The following is a 15,009-nucleotide window of genomic DNA, read 5'->3' as shown; positions in this document are numbered from 1 at the left end:
TTACTCCGGCATCGGCGTCCGTTCCGGGACCTCATTCTGCCGGGGGGCAGAGAGGCCGGCCTGACGATCGGTGGGCCCCGATCGCGGGCCAGGCCACTACAGAGGCCCCCCAGGGTCAGACCCCCACTCCCCCCCCCCCCACAGGCCGCACCCAGACTCTTCAACGCTGAAGGTCCGCCGGCTCAGAGGATGTTAGAATGGCGCCGGTTTTTTGTTGACGGCCACTCAGCCCATCTGGCCCGGAGAATCGGCGCGCCGGCCCATGCTGGACCAGGCCGGAGAGTCGGCGCATACCCCAACCGGCACCACGCCGACCCAGCGGGGGGTCGGAGAATTCCGCCCCAGATTTCTAGAGCTCATAAGAAATATTTTCCTGGAGGTACTGAGACTGTGAGGGACGGGAGGACAATAATGATCAGAAGATCATTCTCCACTGAGGTACAGGATACCAGGAGATGGGAACAAAGGACACATGGGAATATAGTCTCATGACCTCAGTTGAATCATAGAATCATAGAATCCCTACAGTTCAGAAGAAGGCAATTCGGCCCATCGAATCTGCACCGACCCTTCAAATGTGCGCTCCACCCATGTCCACCCTGCCCTATCCCAGCAACTCCATAACCTAACCTGAATATCCCTGGACTCGAAGTAGCAATTCACCATGGCCAATCCACCTACCCTGTACATCTTTGGACTGTGGGAGGAAACCGGAGCACCCAGAGGAAACTCCACACAGACAGTGACCCAAGGCCGGAATTGAACCAGGTCCCTAGCACTGTGAGGCAGTGGTGCTAACCACTATGCCACCCAAAGGTTGGAGAGATGTGAATAAAATTGTGGCTCACTTCAGGAAATTAGTTAAGGTAAAATCAAATTAAAGTTGCTGTCATGTACTTCCCTCAGGCAAATCCTCACAATGTGTAAATCACTTGCTGCTCTACCATTAATAAATGCTCATAATGTGCAATGCTGCCAGGAGGGACACATGTCCTGAAGGCTTATAAAACAATCATATTGCAACAAGGAATTATTCACAGAATTTGTGCGGCTCAGAAGGAGGCCATTTGGCCAATTGTGTCTGCACTGGCTCTCCAAACGAGCATCACGACTTAGTGCCATTCCCCTGTCTTTTCTCCATACCCGTGCACATTACGTCTATTCAAGTAATCATCTAATATCCTCTTGAATGCCTCCACCACATTTCCAGGCAGTGCATTCCAGGCCTGAACCACTCGCTGTGTGTAAATGTTTTTTCTCACAACAGATTTGCTTCTTTTGAAATTTATTTTAAATCAGTGTCCTCTCATTAATGATCCTTTTATGAGTGGGAATAGTGTCTCCATATCTACGATGTCCAGCTCCCCCGTAATTTTGAACATTTCTATCAAATCTCCAGTTAGCCTTCGCTTCTGCAAGAACAGTCCCAAACTCTCCAATCTATCTTCTCAACTGAAGTTTCTCACCCACAGAACAATTCTCTCCAATGCGTTCACATCCTCCCCTAGTGTTGTGCCCAGAAGTGTAAACAATACCCCAGTTGAAGTCTAACCAGCGTCTTCTATAAGTTCAGCATAACATCCTTGCTCTTGTATTCTATGTCTCTATTAACAAAGCCCAGAATATTATATGCTTTATTAACTGCTCTCTCTACCTGTCCTACCACCTTCAATGATCTTTGTACATATACACCCAGCCCTTTAAGAATTTTACCTCTTAGTTTTTATTGTCTCTCCATGTTCTTCCTACCAAAATGCATCACCTCATATATCTTTGCATTGAACTTCATCTGCCACCTATCTGCTCACTCCACCAACTTGTCGATATTATTTTTAAGTTCTACATTGTCCTCTTCAGTTTACAATCCTTCCAAGTATTGTGTCATTCCCAAATGCAACAAGCAACTTTACAATTCTGTGGGATTCTTCACAAGCCAACTTAGCTGAATTTTGCACTCTTACTTACTGTCAGAGAAAATTATCTGAAGGATATAACCACATCAAAGTGCTATTTAAACTTGAAAAATCACAAGACTTTATCTGTTTACAGGTCAAGATGACTCACAATAGAAAACAAAAGAGCAGAACTGAAGGTAGCTAAAAGCCTTGGTCAGGGTACCAAGCTGTGCATTGAGGAGCATGACAATGAAATCAGAAAGCTCCTCTGAACTCAGGTCCACTGCTATCGTGGTCTTCACATATATGTTGCCCAATTCACTCACAGAAAAGTAGATATCTATTAGTTTCAGGAACGTCACACACAATCAGTGATTGGACTGCTAAGCAACCTCTTTGAATTACATTTTGATTTCCTACCTCTGTTGTTTTTGTAGGCCAAGACAAATAGTGAAATGCCAGCCATGGAATTGAGAAAGCTAGTACCTCAAATATATGAGAAGCCAAAAGGAATATGGATGAAGTGGAACATCATTGTATTTGTGTCCAGCATTGTATAGTGGAAGAGAATCCTGTAGATTCTATCAATCATCCCAGTGGCACTGGGCAGCTTTGTTGCGCTGCTGTTCTTGGGTCATTACGATATATTGCTCCTCCTGAATAAATCATCAATCTATATTCTCTCCACAGTCGGAAAATCTTCTGACAGCATAAAGATTGAAAAAGAAAATCAGCCACATTTCTAACTGCAAACCAGTGATCCATGGTGAAATGTTGATGTTTGTCGACAATGGATGAGGATAGGATAGAGCTCAGCTATGTGCCTATCACAATCGAATAGCCTCCCACACTATCTAAACAATATAACCCCCTGATTGAGAAATTGAAACACTGTATAATGCCACAGGGTGAATTGGTCAGCATTCTCAGATGGTAGTAATTTAGATAAAGTTGTCTAGAGGAGCAAAAGGCTGAAGAAAAACAGCTCCCCAAACAACAAGATTATACTCATAGAAAAAGACAAGAATTGTAGGCAAAGACTGAACAAAATAGACATTGGCGAATATGGTGTAATAGCTGTAGAACTGTTTCCATGCTTAGGAAGGTATACATCCAGCAAAGGAGAGCATGAGAGAAGTGAAAGATCGATTGCTTTCGGCAAAGTATTTTGATAAACTGTGGAAACCAATCTGGAGGAGGATAGATGGGTCATGGGATATGAAGAAATGTGTGAGCCCAATATCCAAACATTATAAAGAATGCAAAGTGTTAGAACCAAGAGGCAGCTCAGAAGTTGTGAGCAGAAGTGTTAAATGCTGGGTGCAAGCCTGGAGGATAAGGTGACTGACCTAAAATAATGAGAAGTACGGATGTAAAGTACAGGCCAAGGTTTGATAAAGGGTAGTTTGCAGCAGGGGAGTTGGATTAAGTTGGCTGTGCCTGAATCGTGTGACATTAAGGTGAATGGCAACTTGAATGAGGTAACAGCAAGACCTACTGGTGCCAATGAAAGAGTCAATACCTAGAATTATAGAAACTTAACAGCTCACAAGGAGTCCCATCGTGCTATGCTGGCTCTGAAATCATGCACATCCCTGCTTTTTGTCCATAACTCTTAAGTTCCTTATCCTCAAGTGCCTGTCCAACTCCCTTTTAAAAATGTCAATGGGGTCAACTCCCATTTCCTTTTCCAGTAGATCATTTCAGATCCCAACAACTGAAAACATTTCATCTAATCTTTTCTCTATATCTTTTATCCAATCATTTCAAATTTATGTTCTACAGTTATTGGCCCATCCATCAGAGGGAATAGTTTTACCCTGTCTACATTTATCAAAACTTATCACTTTGAAAACCTCCATTAATATGTCCTTCAATGTCTAAGGAAAAGTCATAACTTTTCAACCTCAGCTTATTATTGAAGACCCCTTCGTAAATTCTGCCTTTGGATTTGGATTTTGTTTATTGTCACGTGTACCAAGGTACAGTGAAAAGTATTTTTCTGCGAGCAGCTCAACAGATCATTAAGTACATGAAAAGAAAAGGAAATAAAAGAAAATACATAATAGGGCAACACAAGGTACACAATGTAACTACATAAAAACCGGCATCGGGTGAAGCATACAGTGGTGTAGTGTTAATGAGGTCAGTCCATAAGAGGACCAATTAGGAGTCTGGTACTCTGGAAATGTAGCACCAAGAAAAGTGCCATCACAGGAAAATCAGCGGAACCGGAGAGATAAAAGAGCGCAAGAAAGAGCGAGACTGAGAGTGGAGCTGGAAGATAAAAGAGCTTGAGAAAGAACTAGACTGAGAGTGGAGCCAAAATGATAAAAGAACGGGTGAAAGAGTGAGAATAAGAATGGAGCCGGGAGGATAAAGCCACGAGAAAAAGCGAGACTGAGAGAGAAGCCAGGAGGATAAAAGAGCACAAGAAAGAGGGAGACTGCGAGCAGAGTCTGTTTGGAGTTTGAAAGCTCCTGAGGCGACATCAAGATTCAAAAGTGACATGGGGAACGTGGAAGCAGCTGATTTGGTGAGCACTGTCAGGTAATTATTTACTACTTTTACAGGTTGTAAGGGATGTATTCTGCAGTAATAAGAACCAAGGAAGAAGGTCCTGGAGAAATTGATATTATTTGATTTTAAGTAACTTCCAAAAGGTTTAATGTAAAGGGGTAAGTCATGGCAGGGGAGCTCAAAGCTATGTTGTGTTTCTACTGCTCTCTGTGGGAAGCTGGGAACATTCCCAGTTCCCGGGGTCTGTCGCCAGCTGCAGCTTCTGGAAGCACGGGCTTTGAAGCTGGAGTGGCGAATGGGGATACTGTGGAGCATCTGCAAGGTGGAGAGTATCGTGGCTAGGACGTATAGAGAGTTTGTCACACCGCAGGCTAAGTGGCGGCATGGTGGCAGGGTGGTTAGCACTGCTGCCTCACAGCTCCAGGGTCCAGGGTTCAATTCCGGCCTTGGGTGATTGTCTGTGTGGAGTTTCCACTTTCTCCCCGTGGCTGCGTGAATTTCCTCCGGGTGCTCTGGTTTCCTCCCACAGTCCAAAGGTGTGCAGTTTAGGTGGATTGGCCATGCTAAATTGCTCCTTAGTTCGGTGGGGTTACTGGGTTACGGGGAAACGGTGGAGGTGTGGACTTAAGTAGGGCACTCTTTTCAAGGGCCAATGCAGATTTGATGGGCCAATTGGCCTCCTTCTGTACTATAAATTCAATGATATGACTCTGCAGGTAGGAAGGGAATGGCTAACCACCAAGTAGAGCAAGATGACTAGACAGGCAATGTAGGAATCAACAGTGGCCATTCTCCTGCAACAGACATACTGCTTTGGGATACTATTGAAGGGAATGGCTTCTCAGGGGAAAACAACAACAGTTAAATTCAATGCATCACGGTTGGATCAGCTGCACAGGGGAGGGGTAAGAAGTGTGACAATGTAATAGTTATAAGGGATTCAATTGTAAAAGGAATAGATACACATTTCTGTGGCTGCAACCAAGACTCCAGGATGATATGTTGCCTCCCTGGTGCTTGGGTCAAGGATGTCTCAGCGCGGCTACAGGACATTCTGCAGGTGGAGAGTGAACAGTCGGTGGTCATAGTACACATTTATACAAATAACATAGGTAAAAAAAGGTATGAGGTCCTAAAAGAAGAATGTATGGAGTTAGGAAGTAAATTTAAATGTAGGACCTCAAAGGTAGTGATCTCAGAATTACTACCAGTGACACGTGCTGGTCAGAGCAGAAATAGCAGGGTATATCAGCTGAATACGTGGCTGATGAGACGGTGTGAGGGGAGGATTTCAGATTCCTGGGAGATTCCAGAGTACGAGAGTAAGTTTGCAGGGAACATAAACACTGATTATAAAGCTTCTATACATATATGAAGGGAGAAAGATTGGTAAAGACAGATGTAGGCCCCTCACAGTTAGAAACAGAGAAATTTATAATGGGGAACAAATAAATGACTAAATATACACTTTGGTTCTGTCTTCACAAAGGAGGACACACATAACATCCCAGAAATGTTGGGGAACACTGTTCAGTAAGAGGGAGAAACTGAAGGAAATCAGTATTAGTAAGGGAATGGTATTGGGGAAATTGATGTGGTTGATGGCTGATAAATCCCCAGGGCCTTATAATCTACAACCCAGGGTACTTAAGGAAGAGGCCCTAGAAATAGTGGATACAGTGGTGGTCATCTTCCAAGATATTAAAGACTCTGGAACTGTTCCTGCAGATTGGAGGGTAGCCAGTATAACTTCACTATTTAAAAAAAGGAGTAAAGAGAAAACAGGGACTCACATACCAGTCAGCCTGATGTCAGTAGAGGGGAAAATGCTAGAGTTCATTACAAAAGATTTAATAGCAGAGCATTTGGAAAACAGTGGCAGGATCAGACACAGTCAGCATGGATTTCAGAAAGCGGAATATTGCTTGACAAATCTACTGGATTCTTTGAAGATGTAACTAGTAGAGTTATGAGGGGATGTGGTTTATTTGGACTTTCAGAAGGTTTTCGACAAAGTCCCGCATAAGGAAGCATGTAAAATTAAAGCACATGGGTTTGGGGGTAGTTTATTGAGATGGATAGAAAAACGGTTGGCAGGCAGGAAACAAAGTGTCGGAATAAACCGGTCTTTTTCCAAATGGCAGGCGGTGTCTAGAGGGGTATTACAGGGATCAGTGCTAGGACCCCAACTATTCACACTGTACATTAATGATTTAGATGATGGAATTAAATGCAATATCTACAAATTTGCAGATGATAAGTTGGGTACCAGCTCCTGGGTTAAGCAACTTTCTCCTCTGCATGCGATTCCTATTTATCTCCATTGTTAAAATATGCAAGATGTTAAAAAAGGTTTAAGTGTTCATTGTGCAGATACGGTACTAGTTTGCATGAAAGAACTAGGTATGCTGTCCTGTATAAATAGGAAATTCAGATGTATAGGAAATTCATGTTCTGCAGAACTTGACAACCATATGGTTTAATTGTGCTTTGTGGCAGGGTGAGCTGTGAGGAGGATGCAGAGATGCTTCAGTGTGATTTGGACAAGTTGCGTGAGTGGGACAATACATGGCAGCTGCAGTATAATGTAGATAAATGTGAGGTTATCCATTTTGGTATCAAAAACAGGAAGGCAGATTATTATCTGAATTGCTATAAATTGAGAGGAGGGAATGCTCAATGAGACTTGGATATCCTTGTACACCAGTCATTGAAAGTAAGCATGCAGGTGCAGCAGGTGGTAAAGGCAAATGTTATATTGGCCTTCATAGCGAGAGGATTCGAGTACAGGAGCAGGGGTGTCTTGCTGCAATTATACAGGGCCTTGGTGAGACCACACCTGGAATATTGTGTACAGTTTTGGTCTTCTTATCTGAGGAAGGATTTTACTGCTGTCGTGGGAGTGCAGCAAAGGTTTACCAGACTAATTCCTGAGATGGCGAGACTGATGAATGAGGAGAGATTGAGTCGGTTAGGATTATATTTGCTGGAGATAGGAAGAATGAGGGGGGAATCCCATAAACCTATAAAATCCAAAGAACTAGAGAGCTTAGATGCAGGAAAGTTGTTCCCCATGGCGGGGGAGTGAAGAACTAAGGGTTACTGACCAAGGATATGGGGTAAACCATTTAGGACTGAGATGAGGAGAGATTTCTTCAACTGGAGAATGGTAAGCCTGTAGAATTTGCTATCACAGAAAACAGCTGAGGCCAAAACATTATATGTTTTCAAGAAGGAGTTAGGTATAGAATCATAGAATTATCATAGAATCGTTGAATTTACAGTGCAAAGGAGACCATTCGGCCAATCGAGTCTGCACCGGCCCTTGGAAAGAGCACCCTACTTAAGCACACGCCTCCACCCTATCCCCATAACCCAGTAACCCCACATAACCTTTTGGACACTGAGGGGCAATTTAGCACAGCCAATCCACTAACCTGCACATCTTCAGACTGTGGGAGGAAACCGGATCACCCGGAGGAAACCCACGTAGAGACGGGGAGGAAGTGCAAACTCTGCACAGTCACCCGAGGCCGGAATTGAACCCGGGACCTTGGAGCTGTGAGGCAGAAGTGCTAACCACTGTGCCGTCCTCGTGGGCTAAAGGAATCAATGGATATGGAGAGAAGCCGGGTACAGGTTACTGAAATGGATAATCAGCATCATCATAATGAATGTTGGAGGAGGCTCGAAGGGCCAAATGGCCTACTCCTACTCCTAATTTCTATGTTTCTATGAATTGTTCAGCTGAGACCCAACCAATAATGCAGGAGCACAGGAGAGAAATTTGGGAGAGGTGGCTTGGAAGATAAAAAATTGTTCAAATACATTTTCAAAGTTAACAATTACCTTGTAATGTCATTGTTTTTGTGTTCAGCTTCGGTCTTGCCTCTATCCTGCTCATCTTCAGCTTCCGTTTCCTCCAGACTGTCATAGACATTCCATCCTTCCTCCTGCCCATTCTCTGCACCAAATTCACTGTCTTCTAAAGTTACAATCTCTTCATTATCCTGAATGTGATGCTGCAGTTCCAGTTGGTATTGCCTCTCTTGAATTAAGCTGTCAGAATCACACTCCAATGAGTCATATAAACTTAAGTGAAAATCCTCTCCTTCCTCCAGTGGAAATGGCCCTTCTGGCACCTCTTTCAGTTGGATGCCAGCTCCTGGGTTAAGCAACTTTCTCCTCTGCATGCGATTCCTATTTATCTCCATTGTTAAAATATGCGAGATGTTAAAAATGGTTTAAGTGTTCATTGTGCAGATACGGTACTAGTTTGCATGAAAGAACGAGGTATGCTGTCTTGTATAAATAGGAAATTCAGATGTATAGGAAATTCATGTTCTGCAGAACTTGACAACCATATGGTTTAATTGTGCTTGTATCATATTTACTCAACAGCTAAAAGGGAAAATAATAAACCATTAGTGTATTAGAAAATTAAAATAAAGGCTGTGTATCTATTTAATATGGTGACATATTTTGTCAAATTTGACTTCAGCAGAATAGAGAACTTTACATTTCAGAGTTTCTCCAGTTTGGACAGAAGTATTCGGCAGACAAAGCTTTTTTTCATAATATATAAAAGAATAACAGTAACCGGCATAAAACACGTGACATGACATTTTCAATCATAGGCTCCAATATCGATCAGTTCTGCTGTAGATTATACTGAAATGTTAACTTGTCTGTTCTCTCCGTGGATAAGAACTGACTTATGAAATATTTCCAGCATTTTCTGATTTTATATCACGGTTTACAATCTGAGCTGAGCTGATTTTTTTTTATGGCTAGGCCAGCATTTATTACCAATCCCTAATTTCCCTTGAACTGCTGTAGTCCATGTGGTATAGGTACATCCACAGTGCTGTTAGAAGGTTCCAGGATTTTGACAAGCGACCAAATTGAGGCGACTAATCATAAGAACATAAGAACTCGGAGCAGGAGTAGGCCATCTGCCCCTCGAGCCTGCTCCGCCATTCAATGAGATCAGGGCTGATCTTTTGTGGACTCAGCTCCACTTTCCGGCCCGAACGCCATAACCCTTAATCCCTTTATTCTTCAAAAAACTATCTATCTTTATCTTAAAAACACTTCATGAAGGAGCCTCAACTGCTTCACTGGGCAAGGAATTCCATAGATTCACAACCCTTTGGGTGAAGAAGTTCCTCCGAAACTCAGTCCTAAATCTACTTCCCTTTATTTTGAGGCTATGCCCCCTAGTTCTGCTTTCACCCGCCAGTGGAAACAACCTGCCCGCATCTATCCTATCTATTCCCTTCATAATTTTATATGTTTCTATAAGATCACCCCTCATCCTTCTAAATTCCAACGAGTACAGTCCCAGTCTACTCAACCTCTCCTCGTAATCCAACCCCTTCAACTCTGGGATTAACCTAGTGAATCTCCTCTGTACACCCTCCAGCGCCAGTATGTCCTTTCTCAAGTAAGGAGACCAAAACTGAACACAATACTCCAGGTGTGGCCTCACTAATACCTTACACAATTGCAGCATAACCTCCCTAGTCTTAAACTCCATCCCTCTCGCAATGAAGGACAAAATTCCATTTGCCTTCTTAATCACCCGTTGCACCTGTAAACCAACTTTTTGCGACTCATGCACGAGCACACCCAGGTCTCTCCGCACAGCAGCATGTTTTAATATTTTATCATTTAAATAATAATCCCTTTTGCTGTTATTCCTACCAAAATGGATAACCTCACATTTGTCAACATTGTATTCCATCTGCCAGACTCTCGCCCATTCACTTAACCTATCCAAATCCCTCTGCAGACTTCCGGTATCCTCTGCACTTTTGCTTTACCATTCATCTTAGTGTCATCTGCAAACTGGGACACATTGCCCTTGGTCTCCAACTCCAAATCATCTATGTAAATTGTGATCAATTATGGGCCCAACACTGATCCCTGAGGGACACCACTAGCTACTGATTGCCAACCAGAGAAACACCCATTAATCCCCACTCTTTGCTTTCTATTAATTAACCTATCCATGCAACTACTTTACCCTTAATGCCATGCATCTTTATCTTATGCAGCAACCTTTTGTGTGGCACCTTGTCAAAGGCTTTCTGGAAATCCAGATATACCACATCCATTGGCTCCCCGTTAATTACCGCTCTGGTAATGTCCTCAAAAAATTCCACTAAATTAGTTAGGCACGACCTGCCCTTTATGAACCCGTGCTGCGTCTGCCCAATGGGACAATTTCCATCCAGATGCCTCACTATTTCTTCCTTAATGATAGATTCCAGCATCTTCCCTACTACCGGAGTTAAGCTCACTGGCCTATAATTACCCGCTTTCTGCCTACTTCCTTTTTTAAACAATGGTGTCATGTTTGCTAATTTCCAATCCGCCGGGACCACCCCAGAGTCCAGTGAATTTTGGTAAATTATCACAAGTGCATTTGCAATTTCCCTAGCCATCTCTTTTAGCACTCTGGGATGCATTCCATCAGGGCCAGGAGACTGGTCTACCTTTAGCCCCATTAGCTTGCCCATCACAACCTCCTTAGTGGTAACAATCATCTCAAGATCTTCACCTGTCATAGCCTCATTTCTATCAGTCACTGGCATGTTATTTGTGTCTTCCACTGTGAAGACCGACCCAAAAAACCTGTTCAGTTCCTCAGCCGTTTCCTCATCTCCCATTATTAAATCTCCCTTCTCATCCTCTAAAGGACCAATATTTACCTTAGCCACTTTTAAAAAATATATATTTGTAGAAACATTTACTATCTGTTTTTATATTCTGAGCAAGTTTACCCTCAATCTATCTTACTCTTCTTTATAGCTTTTTAAGTAGCTTTCTGTTGCCCCCTAAAGATTTCCCAGTCCTCTAGTCCCACTAACCTTTGCCACTTTGTATGCTTTTTCCTTCAATTTGATACTCTCCCTTATTTCCTTAGATACCCACGGTTGATTTTCCCTCTTTCTACCGTCCTTTCTTTTTGTTGGTATAAACCTTTGCTGAGCACTGTGAAAAATCGCTTGGAAGGTTCTCCACTGTTCCTCAACTATTTCACCATAAAGTCTTTGCTCCCAATCTACCTTAGCTAGCTCTTCCCTCATCCCATTGTAATCTCCTTTGTTTAAGCACAAAACACTCGTGTTTGATTTTACCATTCTCACCCTCCATCTGTATTTTAAATTCCACCATATTGTGATCGCTCCTTCAGAGAGGATCCTTAACTATGAGATCATTAATCAATCTTGGCTCATTATACAGGACCAGATCTAGGACCGCTTGTTCCCTCGTAGGTTTCATTACATACTGTTCCAGGAAACTATCGCGGATACATTCTATAAACTCCTCCTCAAGGGTGCCTTGACCGACCTGGTTAAACCAATCGACATGTAGATTAAAATCCCCCATGATACTGCTGTACCATTTCTACATGCATCAGTTATTTCTTTGTTTATTGCCTGCCCCACCATAATGTTACTATTTGGTGGCCTATAGACTACTCCTATCAGTGACTTTTACGCCTTACTATTCCTGATTTCCACCCAAATGGATTCAACCTTATCCTCCATAGCACCAATGTCATCCCTTACTATTGCCCGGATGTCATCCTTAAATAACAGAACTACACCACCTTGGGGCAGCACGGTAGCATTGTGGATAGCAGAATTGCTTCACAGCTCCAGGGTCCCAGGTTCGATTCCGGCTTGGGTCACTGTCTGTGCGGAGTCTGCACATCCTCCCCGTGTGTGCGTGGGTTTCCTCCGGGTGCTCCGGTTTCCTCCCACAGTCCAAAGATGTGCAGGTTAGGTGGATTGGCCATGATAAAATACCCTTAGTATCCAAAATTGCCCTTAGTGTTGGGTGGGGTTACTGGGTTATGGGGATAGGGTGGAGGTGTTGACCTTGGGTAGGGTGCTCTTTCCAAGAGCCGGTGCAGACTCGATGGGCCGAATGTCCTCCTTCTGCAATGTAAATTCTATGATCTATGATCTTACCATCCAGTCTGTCCTTCCGAATAGTTTTATACCCTTGGATATTTAACTCCCAGTCGTGACCATCCTTTAACCATGTTTCAGTAATGGCCACTAAATCATAGTCATTCACGATGATTTGCACCATCAACTCATTTACCTTATTCTGAATACTACGAGCATTCAGGTAAAGTACACTTATGTTGGCTTTTATACCTCTGTTTTGAATCTTAACACCTCAATCAGTAACCTCTCCTCAGTTATATTTCCTCTTAACTTTTCTCCTAATTTTCCTTGTCGTTGAACTCATATCTTCATGTAACAACCTGCCGCGTCGCTTACCATTTATGTTTTTACTTCCCGTTTTATTCCTTTTAGTATTACTGGGCCTATTCACTGAGCTCCCCTCAGTCACTGTACCTTGTACTGTCACCCTTTTTGATTTTTGACTGTGGCTCCTCTGCCTTACACTTTCCCCCTTACTGCCTTTTGTTTCTGTCACTATTTTACTACCTTTACTATGAATCAAATGTGAATCAGAGGAAAAATCCTTCATCCAATGATTGTGAGAATGTGGACTATGCCTTCCCAAAAAGGCATTGGTGCAAAGTTGATTGAGGACCCTAAAAGTGAGATCCAGAGAATCTCTACAGTGCAGGAGACCATTCGGCCCATTGTGTCTACACCTAACCTCCGAAAGAGCACTCTGCCTAGGCCCACTCCCCCGCCCTTTCCAAGTAACCGCACACAACCTGCACATCTTTGGACTATGGAAGGAAACCGGAGCACCAGGATGAAACCTTCTCAGACATGGGGAGAAGGTGGAAATTCCACACAGTCACTCAAGGCTGGAATCGAACTCAGGTCCCTGGAGCTGTGAGGCAACAATAATAACCACTGTGCCACTGTGCCATTTACTCATTTGGGAAGTAAGGGCATTAGAGGATGGTTAAATTCAAAGAACTGACATATCTGTTCTTGAATACCTACAGCTTATTAAACTTGTTGTGTTCACATCATGATCACTAGTCTTCACTCAGGACATCAATTTCCAGTTCTGAAGTCATATTCGACTTAAAATGTTAACTCAGTTTCTCGCTCTACAAATGTTACCAGACAAACTGAGTATTTCAAGCACTTTATGTTTTTATTTCAGATTTACAGCATCCAGTATTTTCCTTTTGTCATTACACATTAACGACTATAAGAGACTTCTGACCAACATTCATTGGGAGCAAAACTGAAGTAAAGCAAAACACAGTGGCAGCCATGGCAGTTGCATGCATGGGTTCAATTCCTATCTCAGGCACTGGAGTACAAATATTGTTTACCACTCCAGGGAAGGCAGTACTCAGGGAGTGCTGCATTGATAGAGATACCATAATTTAAACGAAGTGCTAACCAAAAACTGTTTGATTTTAACAAGATGTGAAAGATCCATTCTCACTCTTTGAACAAGAGCAGTGATGTCTTGGTCAACATTTATTCTTTAATCAACAACACAAAAACAAACAGCGGAATTTACCGCCTGTGCATGCCGACAGGATATTCTGGTCCCTCAGCTTTCCGTTACGAGGGGTGGATTCCACGGGAAATCTCGTTGACAACACGCTGGCGGGCCGAATCCAAAGAACACGCAGTGGGTTGCGCAGAAAATTCCGCCACAAATATCTGACTATTATCACATAACTGTGGGAACTGGCTGTATAGAAATTGGCTGCTGCATTTCCTACATTAGAGAAGCGACTACACTTCAGAAGAATGCATTCGGCTGTAGAGCACTTTGGAAAGTTTTGTCGTGTGAAAGGCACTATATAAGTGCAACTCTTTTTTTAAACACTAAAGTTGACTCATCTTCTGAAGTCAGGAAGAACAATTTGTCACGGGTTTGGAAGTGAAAGTCGATGTTTGCCCACAAGTATCAAAAACAACGAATAGACGCACCAGATAATTTCTAAGATACAGTTCGCCCTTTGGGGCTCCGATTTGAGTTCCAAAGCTTCCTCTCGTTTCACCCAACTGTACAGGAAATGTTGGGAGTGACTTGGAAACGCCAGGGAACTTTCTCAAAGCACTTGACATATCTGGGAGGTTTGCTGACATTTCCCGCCCTATAGCAATTGCCCCTTTAATTGTCCCTCGCCCTAAGCCAGACCAGAGCTCGGCGCAGGCGCAGTGGGGGAGTCAGTTGGGGGGATCAGTCCGGCTGCCGGGAGGTTGCGGAAAATTTGATCTCGGCAGCCGCGTTTTTAATTATATTTCCGCATCTCGCAACCCGCGGGGACGTCCGCCATTGACCAATTTGCCGGGTTGCTCATTGATCAGGCGCTAAATCGCCAGTTGGTGCGGGTTTGCTGATCGCTCATACTCACCAGGACGATCACGTCGCCATGACAGTAGCCGGCAGATGGCCCAGGCGGTACACAACGTCGTCGCCACGGCAACGACGCCGAGAACGTCATCGCGCTGCAACGCTCTGTGCGTGCTGGCTTGGTCGGCTCAAAAATGCAACAGCCGCAAGTCACGTGCGCAGGAGCTACCTGTTGCATGTGGAGCAATGGTTCCCAACCTCTTCTATGTCATGGCACACCACTGTACTATAACAGGAGGCACATCTCCTATTTTTTCTGTCT

At 43.5% G+C, this 15,009-nt stretch overlaps 1 protein-coding gene across 1 annotated transcript in view; it reads right to left on the bottom strand.

Moving 5' to 3' along the window:
• The window catches only part of LOC140398750 (uncharacterized), a 116,296-nt gene extending 101,504 nt beyond the window's left edge, over positions 1-14,792 (bottom strand). Inside the window, exons 1-2 of the mRNA XM_072487757.1 lie at positions 14,749-14,792; positions 8,265-8,816 (exon numbers count right to left, since the gene is read on the bottom strand). Of these exons, the coding sequence (XP_072343858.1) occupies positions 8,265-8,629 (365 nt within the window). The 5' untranslated portion in view covers positions 8,630-8,816; positions 14,749-14,792. The remainder of the gene's footprint in view (positions 1-8,264; positions 8,817-14,748) is intronic.
• Between the last annotated feature and the right edge of the window lie 217 nt (positions 14,793-15,009).

Source organism: Scyliorhinus torazame, chromosome 21 (assembly GCF_047496885.1).
Source record: "Scyliorhinus torazame isolate Kashiwa2021f chromosome 21, sScyTor2.1, whole genome shotgun sequence".
Lineage (NCBI taxonomy): Eukaryota > Metazoa > Chordata > Chondrichthyes > Carcharhiniformes > Scyliorhinidae > Scyliorhinus > Scyliorhinus torazame.
Note: the sequence above shows the minus strand (reverse complement) of the source record. Positions and strands in the feature narration are given on the sequence as shown.